A 22,959-nucleotide genomic window follows, 5' to 3' on the forward strand; every position below is an offset into this window, starting at 1 on the left:
CCACATACAGCTCAGGAATTACATCAGATAGCGTCAAAACCTTTAAAAAAGCTTTCCCATGTTTCAACCTGATTAAACAGCCGTGTGAGGCTGTACCCCCTACCACAATATTTATGACCAATCACTTTCTAATCTTGACTCAGATGCTCATCATACCGACCGCCTCCGTGGTGTAGTGGTTAGAGCGGAAGGTCGCGGGTTCGATCCACGACCGCGTCATACCAAAAGACGTTAAAATATGGTACTTGTTGGTCCCTGTCTGGCGCTCGGCATTAATGGGTACAACAAGGACTGGTCGGCTCGGAGTCAGTATAATGTGTCTGAGTGGTGTATTCATGCTTCACTGCGGCATGGTATCTCAGTGGGCTAGCACTATAAAACCAGCTTAAGTCTGGGCTAGTACAAGCAGTCGCACCTACACATACCCACGCATGCACGTCGTCATATGAGCGAAATATTCTCAAGCACGACGTTAAACCCAATTTCACCTCACCCCATCATACTGCTATTGGGACCTTTATTTTTATCCAAATCTACTTCGCAACACACCATACGTGTGTTGTGCCCTAAAACACTTAAGACCATTGTAGGTTTAAGGGCACAACATACGTGTACAATTTAGTCAGATAACACAGGGACCATATAATATTATATGGTCTCTGGATAACACAATGAAAATACATAATATCGATTACCCCGTCATGCTAACATATTCGGTTTAAAATTAGATTCGAGGGCTCAAAACAACATTAAATCTAATTCTCACCCTTCAAAAAACATAGAGATGCAGGTCCAATTTTAGAAAAATGACCGAGTCAATGAAGAAACAAATACTTTATTTTAAATTGTAAAGGAGACCCATTGAGATGAGAGATTCTGACCATGAGAAAATCTAGACATGCTTCATTTAGGGCTTTAGCATTGCAGAAAAGGCTGGGCGGAAAGGAAAATAACGATTTTCAGGGACTGTGAGACAGTTCAATTCACTCACTCACCCCAACTGAAAGAACACACATATTATAACCCTTTGTAAAAGCACAGTACTTTCAGTAATATCAGGGCACTGCATTATACTGGGGAGTCTACATAAGACGTATGTAGACTCCTACATTAAACATAATGGTGATTTTATTCTTGTTGGTGAACTAATACAAGTGAAGTGGTAAAACTAGAGTTCGATGAAGGATTGTTCCGGATTATAAACATGGTGCACTTCCGGTTCCGAAACAAGATGGCGGGAGCGAGCAGCCTTTCAGCCCTCCCGGCAAATACTGTTCGCCTTATTGGAAGTACACAAGTGATAACATCTGTTTTCAGCGTTATCAAAGAACTAATCGAGAATTCGTTTGATGCTGGATCAACAAGTATCGATGTCAAATTGGTACGGTGCTTGTTATTAGTCGTTCGCTCAAGGATCCGTGTAGCGCTTTCTCAGTTTCTGACCTATGATTATGAATCGTAGTGTGAATATGATGGCTTGTGTCTGTTGTTACGTGGGAGTGGGACGTATTTGGTATAGATTTGGATTCTCACTAGTACCGAGTCACAATTCCATTTTCGCAGTGACTGTCATAGTTGGTTTGTCAACACTACACACATACTGTTTACTGGTCGAGAGCCGCGATGCGGTCCTATACAGTCAAGACATGACCCTGCATCGCGGTCTTGACTGTATAGGCTATCGCGGCTCTCGGCTAGTCGTAAGAGGTGACTGATCGGGTGTTCAGGATCGCCGACTTGGTTGACACCTGTCATCGTATACCAACTGCGTAGATTGATGCTCATGGTGTTGATCACTGGATTATCTGGTCCAGAATGGATTATTTACAGATCTCCACAATATAGCTGGAATATTTTTGAGTGCAGCTATAAACAACAAACACAACACACATACTGGGATTTCCAGTGGTGATACAACTTTTGTGATAGGAAGAATGTAAACTTGAACTGAAAATGAAAAGAAATGCTAGATGTAAGCAAATGCAGCCTATTTATGGAAGTGTTTGTGTGTTTTGATGTATGTATATTTATCATGGTAAAGCTCTCAAAAGAAAAGTCTCATGATCCACTTTCCGAGAGTTTTTGCATTGTTAAGTGTCTCACTAGCTGCTTGTCTCTCTGATTGTATTATCTTTTTCACAGCATGTCTGAGAACGAACACCACCAACTGAGGTGGTTAACAAAAAACTTATCATGATTTACAGGAAAATTATGGTCTTGACAAGATTGAAATACGAGATAACGGAAGTGGGATCAAGCTACAAGATGTGGAGTTTGTGGCTCAAAGACATTACACATCCAAGATATCCTGCCATGCTGATCTAGAGTCACTTACAACATATGGCTTCAGAGGGGAGGCTCTAGGTAACTATTGTCTTAAGTATTCAGCCATCGAAATTCATGCAAGTCCACCAGCCAAAGGCTACTACATTGTCTTGAGGACAAGTTAACATAGTAGTATTAGTACAAATCTATTGGGAACCCTCATTGAGCAGTAGCATCCCTACAACAATATCTGCAGGTCATCAATCAATTACTGACTCAGCTGCTCATTCACCAGCTCCCTCATGCTGGCTCTCACTCGCCAACCTACGCACTGTCACTCTAATACCTACCCCTACATGCTCTTGTTTGCTCCAGGGCGGTGGGGTAGCCTAATGGTTAAAGCGTCGGCTCCCCTACATGGGCACACCAATGTGTGAAGCCCATTTATGGTGTCCCCCGCCGTGATATTGCCGGAATATTGCTAAAAGCGGCGTAAAACCCAACTCACTCACTCACTCTTGTTTGCTCCAATACACAATCAACCAATCAATCAATCAATCAATCAATCAACAGCCCGTGTTGGAAGTTCAGTCAGTCAATCAATAACTGTTTCAGTCTCTGTGTGCAGTATGTTCAATCAATCAATCAATAAGACTGTGCTGGATGTTCAGTCAGTCAGTCAATCACTGTTTCAGTCTCTCTCTCTGTGCAGATTGTTCAGTCAATCAATCAATCAATCATCTTTTCAGCCTCTCTATGTGCTCTATCTGATGTTTCTGTGACTACCAAGACTGCTGATGATGATGTCAGTACGACCAAGACTGCTGATGACCTATGTCAGTATCCGACTACAGTCTGACCAACCAGGGACAGATCTCCGACAAGAAGCCATCTCACCTTGATAATAATATTGTTCACATGACATCTGATCGTGTGGCACATATTATCAGATAGTTGACTTATGTCCCTCTCCGCAGCCCTGGATCAAAGTCAAGATAGCTTGTCTCATCTGTCAGTAATCCTCATCTGCTCTGAAACCAGCACTGAAGAAGCTGAAACTTGACATACTTGTTCTAAGCCGAAATCAATCGCCTCCGTGGTGTAGTGGTTAGAGCGTCGCCCGGAGAGCGGAAGGTCACGGGTTCGATCCCCGACCGCGTCATACCAAAAGACGTTATAATATGGTACTTGTTGGTCCCTGCCTGGCCCTCGGCATTAATAGGTACAACAAGGACTGGTCGGCTCGGAGTCAGTATACTGTGTCTGAGTAGGGTATTCATGCTTCACTGCGGCGTGGTATCTCAGTGGGCTAGCACTATAAAACCAGCTTAAGTCTGGGCTAGTACAAGCAGCCGCACATACACATACATACGTATGCAAGTCGTCATATGAGCGAAATATTCTCAAGCACGACGTTAAACCCAATTTCACCTCACCTCACCTCTAAGCCGAGATCATCCCGATTTGTTCAAGAGATCCAAATCTGATTTCCAATATAGTTGCCTCATCATCCATTGAGGAATGATGTTCTAGCAACAACCTTAATATCCAGTCCAGTTGGTAAATAGATTTGATGTTATGTATAAATATTTTCAATCCTTTATAAGTTGAATTTGCATTTTTGATCATTTGTTACTGTAAGTGCATACCGAAAGGTATCAGAATCTGCAAAGTTGTGTTTTACGTTGCATGTGACCTTTAAGCGATCACTTCTCCCCATCACCAGGCACCACGGTGACAGCCAGCCACCTGTTCCGGAACCTCCCAGTGAGGAAACAGTACCACAACACTGCCAGGAAGAAAAAGGAAGAGTTAAAGAAAATCGAAGACCTGTTTATATGTTATGGTGTGATCCGTCCTGACGTCCGACTGTCTCTCCGTCACAACAAGGAGTCAGTGTGGCAGAAGAACGTGTTGCCCGACCCCAAGGCCGTGCTGCTGAGTGTGTTGGGGAGAAACGTGATGAATAAGCTCATCAAGAAGGAATGCCACGAAACTGATCCCGTGGTAAATGAAATTCAAATTCTGTTTTATTTATCATGTATTTTCAGTAGATTTTATTAGCCAAGAAATGTGCTGAAAAAACTGATCAAGAAGGAATGCCACAATCTGATCCTGTGGTAAATGAAACTCAAGTTCTGAATTATTTTATCATATTTTTTATGTGGAAGTTATTAGCCAAATGTGTTTACATAATAGCATAATTTAGAGATGAAAGCAGTATCATGAAAGGCTTTTCATTCAGTAAAGTAACCACTGAAATTAAGATTCAAGACAATGTATGAGTGGATCGCCGCATTTATTATGTAGTGCAGAATGATTTGCTACCGTGTTTGCCTACAGAATCACTCATAAGTCATGGAGCTCTAAATCCATTTGAAATATTAGTCAATAGTTTGCTAAGCAAGCAGGTATTGCCTTGATGTATGGAGCTTGAAAGTCATTCCTGCTTGGTACCCTCATCGTCAGCTGCATATATATTTGGAATCTGCAAAAATAGCTTTCAGAAAATACTAAATGTAAGTTTCTGAAAAATATGCACATAGGTGAAATTCACTTTTCAATATCGTAAAATTTTGCTTAAATTTTGCACATTTTGGTCAAAATTTGACTACCGTATTTAATGTATTCTTTTTACGTTTCTATTCATGTCAATCAATACCTTGAACACCTATCAATGACTGTAGCAAATTTTGTTTCATTATTTTCATAAATAACACTTTTAAATACGTTTTTGTGTGACATGCAGAATTTCCCTGTCTGTGATCAGGCAGTCACGCGAATGAGTGACCCGCTTTCAGGTAGTCACTTGTATGCGTAATGGGGGGCCGTCTCACATACACGTTACGTCCTCTACTGATCATTGCTCTCACACAACGAAACCATGATACAAAGTGGATTAGGTTTGGTTTATTGCAGTGATGATCCATTATGTGATAAATCACTAGATAAAACAGACTGTTGAAACTTAGCTTGTAAAAGTGGGACAGAAAGCATTAAATCATTGTATTGTATGTTTATCACGTTATTCAGGTACATGTTAATTTTGTTGAGGTTGATGTTTATGGTTGTGAAGGTAGATATCAATTGTTGTTAAGGAAGAGAACAATTGTCATCCAGGTAGATGTTGATTGTTGATCAGATGGATGTTGCAGTTGTTCAGGTTGTTGATTGTTGATCAAGAGATATGATTGTTGTTAAGGTAGAGAACAATTGTCATCCAGGTAGATGTTGATTGTTGTTCAGATGGATGTTGCAGTTGTTCAGGTAGATGTTGATTGTTGTTCAGGGAGATATGATTGTTGTTAAGGTAGAGAACAATTGTCATCCAGGTAGATGTTGATTGTTGATCAGTTGGATGTTGCAGTTGTTCAGGTAGATGTTGATTGTTGTTCAGGGAGATATGATTGTTGTTAAGGTAGAGAACAATTGTCATCCAGGTAGATGTTGATTGTTGATCAGTTGGATGTTGCAGTTGTTCAGGTAGATGTTGATTGTTGTTCAGGGAGATATGATTGTTGTTAAGGTAGAGAACAATTGTCATCCAGGTAGATGTTGATTGTTGATCAGATGGATGTTGCAGTTGTTCAGGTAGATGTTGATTGTTGTTCAGGGAGATATGATTGTTGTTAAGGTAGAGAACAATTGTCATCCAGGTAGATGTTGATTCTTGATCAGATGGATGTTGCAGTTGTTCAGGTAGATGTTGATTGTTGTTCAGGGAGATATGATTGTTGTTAAGGTAGAGAACAATTGCCATCCAGGTAGATGTTGATTGTTGATCAGTTGGATGTTGCAGTTGTTGTTCAGGTAGATGTTGATTGTTGTTCAGGGAGATATGATTGTTGTTAAGGTAGAGAACAATTGTCATCAAGGTAGATGTTGATTGTTGTTCAGGGAGATATGATTGTTGTTAAGGTAGAGAACAATTGTCATCCAGGTAGATGTTGATTGTTGATCAGATGGATGTTGCAGTTGTTCAGGCAGATGTTGATTGCTGTACAGGTAGATGTTGTGATGTACATCCCCTCCCCCGGCTCGGATGTCCAAGTGATGAGTAGAGCGTCCACAGACAGGTGTTTCATGGCTGTCAATGCAAGACCTGTCGATGTCAAAGAAATACACAAGGTAACACTGTGATGAAGTCATTTTGTAGGAGGAATTGTTCGTTTAACGCAGAACTAAGCAATACTTCAGCCATGAAAGAGTAACTTTGGTCATTTCAAAAGAAAAAGGTGTCCTTCAACATGTTTTACTTGTGTATATAAGAGTATCAATGGCTGTGTAATTGTTGAAATTGTGTTTGTGTGTGATCCTGTACTGCCCCTCTCAGCAATATTACAGCTATATGACAATGTCCTGTAATAATTGGATCCCTTTGAGTCATGAAATAAATCTCTGTGTCTGTCTGGGTTAGAATTGGTTGTGGTCAACCCATGCTTGTCGGAAGAGGCGACTAACAGGATCAGGTGGTCAGGTTCGCTGACTTGGTTGACACATGTCATGGTATCCCAATTGCGTAGATCAGGGGCGGTGGGGTAGCCTAATTGTTAAAGCGCTGACTCGTCACGCCGAAGACCCGGGTTCGAATCCCCACATGGGTACAATGTGTGAAGCCCATTTCTGGTGTCCCCCGCCGAGATGTTGCTGGAAAATTGCTAAAAGTGGCGTAAAACCAAACTCAGTCACTCAGTCAATTGCGTAGATCGATGCTCATGCTGTTGATCATGAGATTGCCTGTTCCAGACTCGATTATTTACAGAACCCTGTCAATATATATATGTAGCTGGAATATTGCTGAGTGCGGCATTAAACAAGAAACCAAGAAACAACTCTGTTTCTGACCACCTTATCCACTGTAGACTCTTGCGACTAGAAATACGATGCTGTGAAGCAGTTCTAACCAGACAGGGGCAGTGGGGTAGCCTAGTGGTTAAGTTGTTCGCTCATCATGCTGTAGTCCAGGGTTCGATTCCCCACATGAGTACAATGTGTGAATGCCATTTCTGGTGTCCCTGCGGTGATATTGCTAGAATATTGCTAAAAGCGATTTAACTAAACTCACTCACTCACTCACTCTAACCAGACATCCCCACAGGGTTGTTTGACTATCAATTCTCATGTTGTTTTTTGTGCAGCTTATTCGCCAGTACTACTGCACCTGCCACAGTGTCGACACACTTCGTCACCCTGTCTACTACATCTCTGTGAACATACCACCCAGCCAGGTGGACGTCAACGTCGAACCCAATAAAACCAAAGTCATGCTGCAACACATGGTAGTGCTACTGAATATTTAGAATGTGAAATTAAATACTTGACCATTTGTCTATTTGGTCATTTTATCCGATTCCCTTTTGGGTCAGAAAGTGGGAAAAGTGTTCGCTCTTCTTGCCAAAGGTCCATGTTCTATTCCTGACGTGGGTGGTGGGGTATCCTAGTGGTTTAAGCGTTGGCTCGTCACGCTGAAGACCCGGGTTCGAATCCCCACATGGGTACAATATGTGAAGCCCATTTCTGGTGTCCCCCGCCGTGATGTTGCTGGAATATTGCTAAAAGCGGCGTAAAACCAAAACTCAGTCAGTATTCCTGACGTGGATACTATATGTGCAGCCCACTTCTGGCATCCCCAGCAGTGATATCGCTGGATTATTGCATAAAGTAAAACTATTCTTACTCTGATTCCACTTGCCATTATTATTTTTTTCAAACAATTTATACGCGAGAGAAACAAATAAAAGACTACAGGAAAATTCAAGTGTTCCTTTTTTATTTTCTAGTTTTCATCACCAGCTTTGAATAGCGCTGTGGTGATGATAACTGGAAAATAATAAAGGAACGCTTGAATTTTCCTGTGTGCCTTTATTTGTTTCTCTACGTATATTAAATCTTGATTTGCTGCAGCTGTTCAGAGCTGATTTGTGTAACTATAGTGAAATCATGTCATGGACAAAACAATATTCACTTTGTCAGTTATGATTCAGAAATTGTCACAAGATCTGTTCTGTAAGGTATCAAGAAATCTCATCAAATCAGTTATTGTAAAGTGCCTACCAACCTGTACCTGTTGAGGCAATTTTATCTGGAAATATATACTACCCATCAAAAGTTTAGACTCACTAGTGTAAATGTAGCCACTTACTTCAGTCAACTGTTCTAAACTTGATTTTGCAAAATATTTCATTCATTTTAAAGGTACTGTTTACACATGAACTAATGTATTATAAAACTAATTCGTAACATTAAGAAGATTATTGTCATGAGTTCAGTAAATAATGAAAATCAGTAAAAATTGGCGAATTATTAACAAAACTTTACACCAAAATGCAGCTGTTCACATGAACAATATTTGCACATGCTCTTTAGCAATTTGATGCATGATCCTCATACAATTCATCAGCATAAAGGTTGTAGTTGGTTCCCCCAAGTTAGTGAAGAAATTCATCTTCGATGTAACCATATAGATATATATATATACATAACATATAGTGAGTGCTATAGGTGAGTCTAAATTTTTGATGGGTAGTATATACATATTACCTGAAGTGTATGTTTTCAATTGTAGGATGTTGTCAAGAAATGTATCGAAGCTGAGCTTCTGTACGTGTATGGTCCCTTGGACAATCAGCCATCATGGAAGTACAAAGATCCAGACCCAAGGGTCAAGGACAGTGATGAGATCAATAATTCTGAGGTCAAGGAAAAGGTCACAAAGTACATTTCCCAAAAAGCTTAGCAAAGATGATGTGGTAGATATTGACAATGTTCCAGATTGTGATGAGACTATGATCAAAGAAACTCCATCCTGTAAGAAATCATTGAACAATAACAATGAAGACAATAACGGTTTCTCAGACAGTGACTTCGAGATATCTTTCATGGAGTTTGGTGATGAAAGTGTCTCGAAAGACAAACAGCTTCCTGCTTCAGATCCAGGGGGTTCAATATCTGCTTCTAATCCTTCTTCCAAACATGGTGAGGACAAAGATACAGCACAACTTACCTCAGATGTGTCTCAGCTCATTTCAGATGCATCAGTGAAAGATGTAGTTGGTTCTGAACATCCTCCAGAGGGCAACAAGGATGTAGTTGATTCTGAACATGCTGCAGATGGTGACAAGGATGTAGTTGATTCTGAACATGCTGCAGATGGTGACAAGGATGTAGTTGATTCTGAACATGCTGCAGATGGTGACAAGGATGTAGTCGATTCTGAACATGCTACAGATGGGGCTTTGGATAAAGTCATTTCTGAATCTTGTTTGAACAGCAGTCAAGAGGTGGTACCGGTTGGTGTTGGGGAGTTCAGCATCAGTGATGATGTGTTAGATGATACATTCTCAGCAACACAACAACAGAAAAGACTCAATCCTTGTTTGGTTACATCTACAAAGAAAGTTAGTGATGCTGTGTCACATGACCCAGGTAACAACCTTGACATTGACCTGACTAAAGAAAGTGTATCTGGGGAGTCTTGGAGTAGAGGTCAAGGGTTGGTGTCTACCAGCGGACAGCCTGTTCAGGTAAACAAATCTGCCATATTAACATCTAGGTTAGCTAGATGATGACCTGAAATAAACAATATACACATCTCTCAAAGGGAAGTATGCAGCTCTTGCCTGTAAACAGGAAATTGATCATGTTTCAAAATTTGCTCCAAAGAGAAGACACACTGAGATTAATGAACCTGCTTTTTGTCAGCAGTTTGTTTAATTTTGTTTTTATTTGTTGATGTTTGAAAACTACTGGTTTGTACTGACACAAGGCCTATCAAGCCAATACCTTTGTCATGGCCAAAAGTATTGTAAGGATGGATTGAGTCAGGGTTGAAGTCGGGGAAGTAGCATGTAGCATTGTTAGCATTTTTTTTTAAGCTGATTTGTGTTTCTGTGCAGCCTGTGACACTGTTGCCACCGACAACCAATCACACGCCAGGAAAACGTCCACCATCACCTTCCCATGATGCATCATTCATCAAACAGTTGGGACCTCCCGAGAAGAAGAGAGCTGTTGGGGAGAAGGTGAGATAAGTAGACATTATGTTACCGACAAAGATTTTGTTATAACTGAGATTCACAAGGTGCATAAATGCGGCGTATTTGATGTAATTTTAGTTGCTAAATATTCATTATGTTTTTCTCCCATTTGACGTAACATATTTGACCAGTCGGTACAAGTTCCTGCAAACACATCAATGTGATTGTAACAGAAAACGTTAATTTTTAATAGTAAAATGATTCAACCAATAATGTTCAAGATCTTACTTTTTGGTTATCAGTGTTAAACAGACTTGTGCATGATTCTGTAAGTTGTGCTAATGATTCTTAAAAACAAGTAGCATATCCCTGGACCTCTGGATAGAGGGTCCTCCCCCAAAAATGGAAAGATTTTGGTTAAATCCACTGACCATAACATACCAGATGATGTTAACAGATGGTACTTGATGTTACCCTGCCTGGCACCGACATAAATGGGATAAACACGTACTGGTTGGCTCTGAGTCAGTGTACTGTGTCTGAGAAGGGTATCAATATTAAACTGTGACATGGTATATAACCAGGCTAATACTTGGTGTTTCTTTAAGGATTGACGACCACCTCCATGGTGTAGTGGTAAGAGCGTCCGCCCGGAGAGCGGAAGGTCGCGGGTTCGATCCCCGACCGCGTCATACCAAAAGACGTTCAAATATGGTACTTGTTGGTCCCTGCCTGGCGCTCTGGCATTAATGGGTACAACAAGGACTGGTCGGCTCGGAGTCAGTATAATGTGTCTGAGTGGGTAATTCATGCTTCACTGCGGCATGGTATCTCAGTGAGCTAGCACTATAAAAACTGCTTTAGTCTGGGCTAGTACAAGCAGCCGCACATACACATACAAACGCATGCACGTCGTCATATGAGCGAAATATTCTCAAGCATGACGTTAAACCCAATTTCACCTCCCCTCACCTTTAAGGATTGACTGTGTATATTCATTGTGGTATAAATTGAAATATCACTGTGGAAACAGTATGAATCTGCCTAGGTCAGTGAAAAGAAGCTGTGAGAACCTTCAGGGAGTGATGAGGATTTTTTTCCCCCATTCCTACTTGACCTCTGACCCTCTGTTTGCATACACATATGCGAGGTCCCTGAGAGCTATTTTCACTACTTTTAAACCATTGCAATGAGAGTTTGACAAAAATCCATGCAAAACAACTTTCATTTTTGATAATGATAATGTCCCATGAGACATGACTTCTTCCATTTCTTCAGAATAATCAACATGTCACAGCATTTTGAAAAATCAGCCAGTATGCATTATGGTGTGAGAATTGTTGCATTTCTAAATATTGTCTTCCATGTCATGGGCAGATTCAGTAAATCATTCCAACTAATTGCTGTTCCAGACGATGCTTCAAGGGCAGACAACTCTGTACGACCTGGTGGGCAATGAAACTGTGAAGAGACAATCGGCTTTCCAGTTGTTTGTCAAGGACAGAACACAGGATGGTATATATCATGTTTTCTCTAGACATAGTTGCTGTACAGAGTTGCCTCCCTTAGTTTACTTTGTGCTGGCTGTTGGTTTAGATCCCACTGTCATCCTTGGTTTATAGAAGCAGTTCTACCTTTGTTGATTCCACTGAATTTGTGAAAGTCCATGACTTTGGCTTTCTTTCCACAGACGCTCCGTTTTTGTCTCCAAACGAGAATGATAAATTGCAAAATAACTCGAGTGAGTGCGTGAATATGGATTTTCTCCGCTTTTAGCAAAATACCACCAATATGACGGCGGGGGACACCAGAAATGGGCTACACACATTGTACCCATGTGGGGAATTGAACCAGGGTCTTCAGCGTGACGAGTGAATACTTTAATCACCAGGCTTCCCCACCGCCCTGTATATAACTCAGGAACAGTATTTAATGCCAATACGGTACATGACAATGAATACCCTCTACCTAACAATATCTGCTGTTAGTTCATCCCCATCACTGGAAAATATTATTGATATGTGTACAAGTTGACATCTTTAATGGAGGGGGCACCACAGTAGAAAGAACAGCACAAACAATCACTCTCCATGCTGCATGGTGTATGTCATTGTTGACTGGCAAGATGTGCTATTATTATTTTGCAATTCATCATTCTCATTTGGAGACTGACTGTAGAGCCGACATACTGTGATATGACTGAAGCACAAAAGCATTTATCACTTGTATATGACTAATATTCAGTGGGAAGAAACTAAATTCTTTCACTATTCCCTGTAAAAAGGACTAATAGTATTATGAATTAGTAGTAACAGGTCGTGACTTGGCTCATTCAGTCATTCAAAACAATATATTCACCACACAATATATTGATCTCTATGTGAGTGAGTGAGTGAGTTTAATTTTACGCCGCACTCAGCAATATTCCAGCTATATGGCGACGGTCTGTAAATAATCGAGTCTGGACCAGACAATCCAGTGATCAACAGCATGAGCATCGATCTACGCAATTGGGAACCGATGACATATGTGATCTCTATGTAACCATGGCAACAATGCTTCAACCTCTGTCGCTTTCCTCTCCACCAGTTGTTGAGGAGCATCCAGATGCTGACCAGGATGAAATTGGAGCCATTCTGAAACAAACTTGGAGCACGATGCCCGAGTCACAGAAACAAAAGTACAGAACTCATGTGTGGGACATGTAAGTACTGAGTGAGTGAGTGAGTTGGGTTTTATGCCACTTTTAGCAAAATTCCAGCATATATCTCGGCCGAGGACACCAGAAGTGGGCTTCACACATTGTACCCATGTGGGGAATCGAACTTGGGTCTTCAGCGTGACAAGTGAATGCTTTAACCACTAGGCTAACCCACCGCCCCTTGTAAATACTAAGTGATGACTAGATATGTTCAGGGTTGACCTTGAGTCAAGACTTTGGTGTCTAATTTACAAGAAGGTTACAGAGAAATTGGACACAATTTAGAGATTGGCTAATGGTTATGATTCCAACCAGTCTGTATCATTTTTAAGTCGTCTAGATGAGAATTTCCAGGTAACAAGTACTACATATGGTGATTGCTGTGAATAATGAGGACTGAAGTTATTAATATCAAAGGGACACACGATTTCACTGCAGTTTATAAAAGCACTCTTTTTAGACATTTTAACAGAAACATACACAGGTTCCCACATTAGGGTTCAGTAAAATCTTTAATTAGATACTATTCTCACCAAACATACTTACGTTTTACATCCAAGAGGGTAACTCCCAGTTGTCTTGTGGTCTGAGTTGGCTGCAGTTGGGACCCCATCGCGGGGTCGGCTTATGTACGAAACATACAGCTATATGTCCATATCCAATCTGTATCATTCTTCTGAAGAATGTGAAAAAGTTGATAAAATCGTTGACTCATACTGATGTCCCCAACAAAGATTGGTGCACACATTTTGTGAATATTTCGTGTTATTATGGAATACAATTGTTCTTGGGTATGAAAATGCCATCTTGTTATATATTAGAAGAGATTATCTTTTTGTCCAAGATTGTCTTGTGAAGAAGGAATTTGGTGACAACATATTGCAAATTTGAAAAAAAGTTTGAGGAAAGTGTAACCCATAGATAAGCCGACCCCTTCTACAGACTGCTATATTCGGCCTATCTACGGTAATATACGTTATGTGAAAAGCTTCGCCTACTGTTGTCACCATGTAAGTTAATTCTTTGTGTAGGTACAAGAATGAAGAAAGAGAGAAGGAATTCTCAACCAAAGGCAAGAAAAAAGTGGAAAAAGTAAGTACAGGTAGATGTGTGGTGAGCATCCAGCGTCATTTCCGTTGTCACTCGTTAGGATTCTGTGACTGTAGGAATTGCTTCATAGGATTCTAATTGTATTCTGATCAAGGAAACAATTGCAGTAAACATAAATCAAAATGTGTCCTTTTTAAATCAACATGCTTAGACTGGGTGTGTGTAACAGTGACTTTCCAATCATTTTATCTTTTATCAGAACAAGAGATTTGCTTGCCCACTTGGTCGACGTTATCCTATCCCAATTGCATAGGTCGATGCTCTTGCTGTTGACCTCTGGATTGTCTGGTCCATACTTGATTATTTACAGACCACTGCCATATGTCTGGAATATTACAGAAGGCGGCGTTACAAGCAAAAGATGTGACCATATCAGTCACTGGATTTTCTGGTCTAAATTAGTTGCAAGCCATCGGGAGCGGTGGGGTAGCCTAGTGGTTAAAGTGTTGGCTCGTCATGCCGAAGACCCGGGTTCAAATCCCCACATAGGTACAATGTGTGAAGCCCATTCTGGTGTCCCCCGCCGTGATATTGCTGGAATATTGCTAAAAGCGGCGTAAAACCAAACTCAGTCAGTACATCTTTTAGCTGGAATATTGCCGATTGTGGCGTGAATCAACAAACACTAACATTGAAGATCATTAGTCTTCTGTTGACTGTACTATGTTAAACCCAGCACTATTTGACCATTAATCCAGGGTGAGTGAGTGAGTGGTGTTCTCTGTGTTCTAGGGACGTAGCTCTGTTAGGGATCATCTTGTTTCCTCATCAAAAAACCTCAAGAAGTCCAACGATCAAACAGAACACACCAAGGTCAGAGATTTGGCCTTCAACCTGGAAGACCTCAAAAACAAATACACAAGCGATTTCAGACAAAGGTATGTGATTTTTGTCTCCCTGTTGGTATTGTAGACAAGTTCCTTGATAACTTAATATGCCTGTCACCCCATTGGGTGCCGGGGAACATTAGGTCCTCAGTTTTTACGTGTTTGTTTCAGCATGGGTGTTCCTGTGGTAGAATTAGTCCTCAGTACTGAAGGCTTGTCTAGTGATGGGTTCTCTGTGTAGAATGGGTCTTCAGTACCCCATGCTTGTCTCCTCTTAGGATTCAATAGCAGATTAGGTCCATAGCAGTACCTATGCTTGTCTCCCCCATAGGATTCCCCTTATAGCAGGATTCCATAGCAGAATAGGTCCACAGTACCCCAGAATAGGTCCTGTTTGTCTCCTCCCCTTAGGATTCCATAGCAGAGTAAAGGTCCACAGTACCCCATGCTTGTCTCCCCTTAGGATTCCATAGCAGAATAGGTCCTGAGTAACCCATGTTTGTCTCCCCCATGTGAAAAGATTCCATAGTACCCCATGCTTGTCTCCCCTTAGGATTCCATAGCAGAAAAGGTCCACAGTACCCCATGCTTGTCTCTCCACACAGAATAGGTCCTGATGTTCCCAGGGGTAGACCCCATGCTTGTCCTCCGCTTATGTTCCCAGGGTAGACTCCGTCAGCATCATCCCTCAAGACAAGATAGGTCCCCATGTTTGTCATCACAACCATCCTGCGGATCAAATGGTTACAGTTTGCATCCCAGCTGAATCTGTCACTGTACTTGGGTTGCTCGACAGTCACTGACTTGACTTGATTAGTTCAGACTGTGATGATTTGACAACATTTACACAAAATAAATGCATGCACCATCAAAGTGGCTAATGTTCACTTTGAATAAAAATCTGTTTGTTATCATCTTGTATGTTTAGTCATGCAAGTGATAGCAGCAACCTTGTTAGCTAGGCCACATGGAACATGGCAACTTTCACCCATAAATAGCTTCACGATTGTGCTTCTCAATCACAACTCATGTAGTTGATATGTATCATAACTCAAATGTTGTGATATGTCTCATGACTTGTGGATGAAGTTTTGTTATTTTACACTATTGATATGCGTGATGAAATCATTTCAGTCAAAGTCAAGTTTCTCACACTTCCAAGCTAACACTGATTGGTCCCCTGAAGTCATGTGGGTCCTGGGTATGTAGCCGTGGCAACAAGATTCTCCTGGCAAACCCTCACCGATTGGCTGAGACTATCCTGTATCATCGACTTCTGACTCAACATCAGCTGGCACCTCGGCCTGTGGACACGCCCATCCCACTGACAGTCAGGTATTACTGTGCTTCTCACCTGGCAGCCATAATGCAATGAGAGGGTTTTGCTTGCTTAGACTATACATATTTAAATTTGATTAGGTATTCACAAACCATGAAAACTCTTTAAAAAATATTACAGAAATAAAACCTGTTACATATTGTTAAATGTGATCAAATATTGACAGAGCTAAAGGAAATTCAAGATTGTTGAGCCAACACTCACTCACTCACTTGTGCATTCACTCACTCGCTCACTCACTCACTGAGGATTACCGTATTGATGGGATTTAGACTGACTCTATGACCTAGGGTATACTGTCACCACTTGGAAGTGTCTGTGTCTGAGGGTTTATCAGGATGTTTGTGTTTGACTGTAGAGCCTGGGAGACGAGAGTCTGATGACGACCTTGGAGAGTTTGGCCAAGGAGAATTGGACTCCTGGACCGTATGTAAACATAGGAGATGAGAGGATAACAGCCAACGGCTTCAGCATCAGATGTCGGAGAGGTGGGTCAACAGTCTCCTACAAGTGTTTCAGTCTGTATGAAGTCTTGTATACTGTTCAATGTTTAATAGGGATATTCTAACTGTCTAGGCTAGGGATAATCTGACTGGTTTTGTAGAGATGTTGTTTTATGAATAGGATGCTATTTGGGCATGGATCTGATGCATTATAAGCTTCATTTCATAATAAACAAAAGTCGGAATATCGGAATATTCCTATCAAATGTTTAGTAAAAAAATATGGTTGGTCTGGCTTTTAAAGACTGTGGATAGAAAAGGCTTTATTGTATCTAATGATGTTTCAATGCTACTTCTTGCCACTTTGTCAGATATATATGTATGTGAGAACTACTGATAGGTGTAAAAATTACTGTTAGGTGCAGTAATTTTCCATTACAGTCCTCTATGTCTCAGGTGAGAAATTTGTGTGGATTTGTGTCTTAGTCTCTGTTTTTTGTGGTTTTTTTGAGGGTTTTTTAAAATTAAAAATATGTCTGAGTTCAAATGTAGATGCATTTTCCTGCAGGCATCACTCTGGGTGCTTGGTCAGCTTCTGTAAAAGGGACTCAAAAATAAATATGTTGATTAAAAAAATATGGGAGGAAACAAATACTCATGTTTGTTCTCACAGGGCAGATGTCATACAAGACTTTTTGAATACAGATTATTTAAGGTGCTACTGTCAATCTGGCAACAATGTAAAATTATTGCAGATGTGGATGGGCAGTTCCAGGCTGAGCTGGTTGGCCTGGCAACTAACATTCCAATGTATGGTGTGGCAGATCTGTCTGAAGTTCTTGACCTCATCACTAACACAGATGCCAGCACCCTCAAGCAGGCACGACCCCTCAAGGTCATCAACTTTCTCAAGGTTAGAACGTTTCCCTCCAAGTGTCTTTGCGTGTGTGGGCTTGAATGTTCACTTGGACAACTGTAACATGACTCAAAGGTGTCATAGATATCCCAGTCATCTTAGGCTGCCACACTAGCTGTGTAGGGTTACCTCCCTTGGGCATGGCAGAATCCTACGAGCAGTATTTTTATCCCCCGCAAAGCGTTTTGCGTGGGGTATTAAAATGGACTCCGCCCGGTGGCGTCGTAAGCGTCCGTCCGATTCATCCGGTCCGTCCGTCCAAGTACACATTTGTCTTTTCGGAGCATAACTCTAGAACCGTTCAATGTTTCTTCACCAAACTTGGCACATAGATAGATCTGGTGGTGAACTGGTGCCTTTTGGTAGTTTTGAAATTCTGAATAAAACCATTTTGGCGTTTCCATGGCAACAAGTTTGACTTAGACTGAAATTGGTGGTAGGACTCTTTTCCGGAGCAGTACTCTTAAACCGTTGAATGTTTCTTCACCAAACTTGGCACAAAGATAGATCTGGTGGTGAACTGGTGCCTTTTGGTAGTTTTGAAATTCTGAATAAAATATTTTTGGCGTTTCCATGGCAACAAGTTTGACTTATACTGAAATTGGTGGTTGTGCTCTTTTCCGGAGCAGAACTCTAAAACCGTTCAATGTTTCTTCACCAAACGTGGCACATAGATAGATCTTGTGGTGTATTTGTGCCTTTTGGTAGTTTTGGAATTCTGAATAAAATATTTTTGGCGTTTCCATGGCAACAAGTTTGACTTATACTGAAATTGGTGGTTGTGCTCTTTTCCGGAGCAGAACTCTAAAACCGTTCAATGTTTCTTCACCAAACTTGGCACATAGATAGATCTGGTGGTGTATTTGTGCCTTTTGGTAGTTTTGGAATTCTGAATAAAATATTTTTGGCATTTCCTTGGCAACAAGTTTGACTTAGCCTGAAATTGGTGATAGTGCTGCTTTCTGGAGCAGAACTTTAAAAACCTTTCAATACTCTCCTTCCACCTTTCTATATACACACCTAAATATTTGACATAATCATAACTCGTAGACATAATCATGAAGCGTATTTTGCCATTGCGGGGGATATTGATGACTTTGTCTTCTTGTTGATACTGTATTTATAGTTTTTACTGAAGTAAAGAATCTGGTACTAGCACCAGTTTAGGCCTCCTCACACATCAACATAAAACACTGTGATATAACATTCAAAGGAGTCTAAAGCAATGCTAATTGACCGAATCAGAAATATCAGACATTATATTATGTACATTAAAGTGAGTGAGTTTGGTTTTACGCTGCTTTTAGCAATATCACAGCAGGGAACACCAGAAATGGGCTTTACACATTGTACCCATGTGGGGAATCTAACCTGGGTCTTTGGCGTGACAAGCAAATGCTTTAACCACTAGGCTACCCCACCGCCCCTCTGTATATCAGAGACCGCCTCCGTGGTGTAGTGGTTAGAGCGTCCGCCCGGAGAGCGGAAAGTCGCGGGTTCAATCCCCGACCGCGTCATACCAAAAGACGTTAAAATATGGTACTTGTTGGTCCCTGCCTGGTGCTTGGCATTAATGGGTACAACAAGAACTGGTCGTCTCGGAGTCAGTATAATGTGTCTGAGTGGGGTATTCATGCTTCACTGCGGCATGGTATCTCAGTGGGCTAGCACTATAAAACCAGCTTAAGTCTGGGCTAGTACAAGCAGATACACATACACATACACATACACATACACACGCATGCACATCGTCATATGAGCGAAATTTTCTCAAGCACAACGTTAAACCCAATTTCACCTCACCTCACCTCACCTCACCTCTGTGTATCAGAACAACAGGGATTGTGTTTATGTTTGTCATCGTCTTCTGTTGTCCAGGGAGAGGCAGTGAGGATGATGCGGCAGAGCTCCGCTGAGCGAGACCGGGATGATCTCCTGGAGCTCCTGCATCAGATGGAGGTGGATCTCCCCGAGGGCTGCTGCAGATGTCTCCATGACAAGACCTTCTTCCACCAGGTGAGTGACAAGACCTTCTTCCACCAGGTGTTTGATGTGGGCAGCGTGCCTGTAGCGTGTGATGATACACTTACACAGGCCAGTCAGGACTGACATCCTCGCTAAAATGTTTTCTGTGTATCTTTGAAAGAACTTGTCAAATTGTCCAGCACCTACTTGTGTTAAATGATAGTGAATCATCCCAGGGTTTTTTCAAATTTGGACCCAGTCTAAGACACCACAACATTTGGCTATGTAGAGCTCAGTTGCATTCCTTAGGTGTTCCAGGAACCTTTGGTCATATTTTCAAATACATATATATGAAAATAAATACATATGTATATTTTTCTCCTACATTTGTACGTTTTTACTTTTGATATTACTGTGGCTGTGTTTAGAATTTTGAAATTTGCCTCTTGAAAGATTTACAATACGAGGACTTTTGATATCTTTATTGTTTTGATATGTTTATATGATTTCATGAATGTTTGATATATTGACAGCAATCAGCAACAAGTTCTATCATCACATACAAGAATCATTTTTGTGATGGAGCCCCCGCAATAGATCACCGAGGTTTATGTGTATGTAAGAATGTAAGTACCGTATATGACCATCTATAAGACGACCCCATGGATAAGACGACCCCCAAAACCCTTAAAATAAGTGTCAAAATGATATGTTTCATGCATAAGTCGATCCTCCGCGATGGGGTCCTAATCGCGGCAAACACAGACCACAGACAACTGGCAGTTACCAATAATTTTTAACTTTGGTCCACATTATTCAAAGAATTCACAATCATATATATTGCGTCTACTCACGGATCGAAACAAAGTGTAGTTGACAGAAAATGCATGATATATTTATATCTCTACTGACAAAGTCGTCTTCTGTTGTTTGTTCACTCGAAGTGATACGATGTTGTTTTCTTACCCCTGGAAAAAAGTTTGATGAAAGCGTAACCTATGGATAAGGCGACCCCCTTCTACAGACTGCTTTTTTTGGTCCTCAAAATTTGGCTTATAGACGATCATACATGGTATGTGCACTGTTGAGATGGATGTTAGCATGTAATGTCAAGAGTGAAATAGTAGCTGAAATTAAGCCTGTCTTTGCCTGTTATTTGACATATCAGTCAGCAATATTTGCAGCATGTATTAAGCCTGAGTCAGTGTAGTCATCTCTTACCACAGACAGTAGAGTGCTGAAAAAGTGTCTCAGAGCCCCTCGGGTTTAGAATAGAAAATTTGAATAGAAGGAAACAGCTGGTCTTGGTTTGTCTTGAGTCAGCTTGCCCGAATACACCCGTTGCTACACAGTTTGCACGATATATGAATCTTGTGCTTTTTCAAGTTCTGTATCTGAGTACTAATTGAACAGAACCCATGAAGATCTGGACCTGATTTTCAGCATCCCATGCTTGTGGTAAGAGGCGACTAACATGTCAACGTATCCCAATTGTTTGGATTGATGCTTATGATGTAAATCACTGGATTGTCTGGTCCAGACTTGATTATTTACAGGCTGCTGCCACATAACTGGAATATTGCTGAGTGTGGCGTAAAACAATAAACAAACATTGAACAGATAAACATTCGTTGAAATATTATCGTGGAGGGGCAACCACGTCCATGGTACTCCAGTCAGGAGTTCCAAGAGAAATTAATTACATTATCGGAATAGAAAATGCTGTTTATGTTAGCATTCACACTTTCGGTGAATTTGTAGAGAGTGTACTTTGGGGGGATATTATCATGAAATAATAATTCATACGAAAATTCATTATTAATTATAACCACTACAAGCGATATATTAGGATTCAGATATTAGGAAAATATAAATATAGAATATTAGTTTCATCATGTATCAGTAATAGCTTAGAGAAAGACTCCAGTCAAAAGTAGTAAAACTCATCTCACAGACATACTATTGAAAAAGGTATAAGTTACGGCTGCACCATTTCACAGATGTTCAAGATAAATCTTAGCCTAATGTATCAAGGACTCAACTGCTAGACAAACCTTTCAATAAAATACAGCTACAAAATCTATGACTAGACAGTTTAATAAACTGCTTTAAAATAACATTGTGCAAACATTTCAAATAAATAGTCACCAAATCTGATTTTTTGTCAGTGGGGTTTAGACTCCCAACACAGGTCATCTCTAGCCCTCAGCCCAGAGGGTTGTACCAACTCTCTGTGGCCACCCTATGTTATTCTGTTTCTTGTTAATAAAATTGTGATTAGCTTCTTGTGACTTCGGACTCTTTGCTGAGCTAATTCCCCATCAGCAGACTAGCACGCCAGTTAGATAAGGCCTGACTGACTGACTGAGTTTGGTTTTAGGCCGCTTTTAGCAATATTCCAGCAACATCACGGCGGGGGACACCAGAAATGGGCTTCACACATTGTGCCAATGTGGGGATTCGAACCCGGGTCTTAGGCGTGACGAGCCAACGCTTTAACCATTAGGCTACCCCACAGCCCCAGTTAGATAAGGGGTCTCACCAGAACCATCACTGGGACCCAAGACCCTTATCATAATAATATGTTCATTGGTTTAAAAACAATTTTTGTGTGTCTGTTTTGCATCATTAAAGTGTGGCTTTAAACAAACCAAGGACAAAGAGGACAGTGCCAACAGATACATTGTTTATCCTTTATGTCAGATATTAACTTTTTGGGGGTGGTGGGGTAGCCTAGTGGTTAAAGCATTGGCTCGTCATGCCAAAGACCCGGGTTCGAATCCCTGCATGGGTACAATGTGTGAAGCCCATTTCTGGTGTTCCCCGCCGTGATGTTGCTGGAATATTGCTAAAAACGGCGTGAAACCAAACTCAGTCACTCAGTCAGTATTAACTTTTTGACATGTTGTTTATTTAGTGGGGAATATGGACTTCCCCATCCCCCACTTATATGCAGTACTAAAGCTGGTGCTATGTTTTGTTGTTAACTGTATCCGCAATGTGAATAATTTGTGTAAATATAATTTTGTTTGTTCTGTAATAGAGTGTGAAACATCTACTTATGGCAAATGCACATTGATGTAAATTTGTATAAAATCTTCCACAACTTTTATGTGTTCTGTTTTATTAACTCACCTGTCATAAGTGTATATAAATATGTGCCTTGGAATGTGAGTGTATGTGTATGGTTTTATACCAATATTGAATCACAGACTCCAGAAATGGGCTTCACACATTGTTACCATGTGAGGAATTGAAACTGGGTCTTTGGATGACCAGCAAACACTATAACCAAGCTGCCATCACCCCTTTTGAAAGTATAGCAAGGACAATTATCCATATTGTGACAGGATCTGGCGATGACTTGGTTGACATATTTCATTGTAATGCGGTACCATATCTAAATTGCCTAGATCG

At 40.8% G+C, this 22,959-nt stretch overlaps 1 protein-coding gene across 1 annotated transcript; it reads left to right on the forward strand.

The window, feature by feature from the left end:
* The first annotated feature begins 1,221 nt into the window (after window positions 1-1,221).
* LOC124291199 (PMS1 protein homolog 1-like) lies at window positions 1,222-19,920 on the forward strand. Its single transcript, XM_046728133.1, is given in 18 exon segments — window positions 1,222-1,381; window positions 2,205-2,364; window positions 3,015-3,081; window positions 3,114-3,166; window positions 3,986-4,272; window positions 6,271-6,393; window positions 7,404-7,544; window positions 8,831-8,926; window positions 8,928-9,788; window positions 10,161-10,290; window positions 11,652-11,756; window positions 12,831-12,945; window positions 13,974-14,034; window positions 14,785-14,930; window positions 16,014-16,214; window positions 16,576-16,706; window positions 17,417-17,574; window positions 19,456-19,920. Coding segments are annotated over 18 exon segments (3,216 nt in total). The 5' UTR covers window positions 1,222-1,231; the 3' UTR covers window positions 19,687-19,920.
* The last annotated feature ends 3,039 nt before the right edge of the window (window positions 19,921-22,959 follow it).

This window comes from Haliotis rubra, unplaced genomic scaffold, assembly GCF_003918875.1.
Source record: "Haliotis rubra isolate DU_JTF1 unplaced genomic scaffold, ASM391887v1 Scf485, whole genome shotgun sequence".
Classification (NCBI taxonomy): domain Eukaryota; kingdom Metazoa; phylum Mollusca; class Gastropoda; order Lepetellida; family Haliotidae; genus Haliotis; species Haliotis rubra.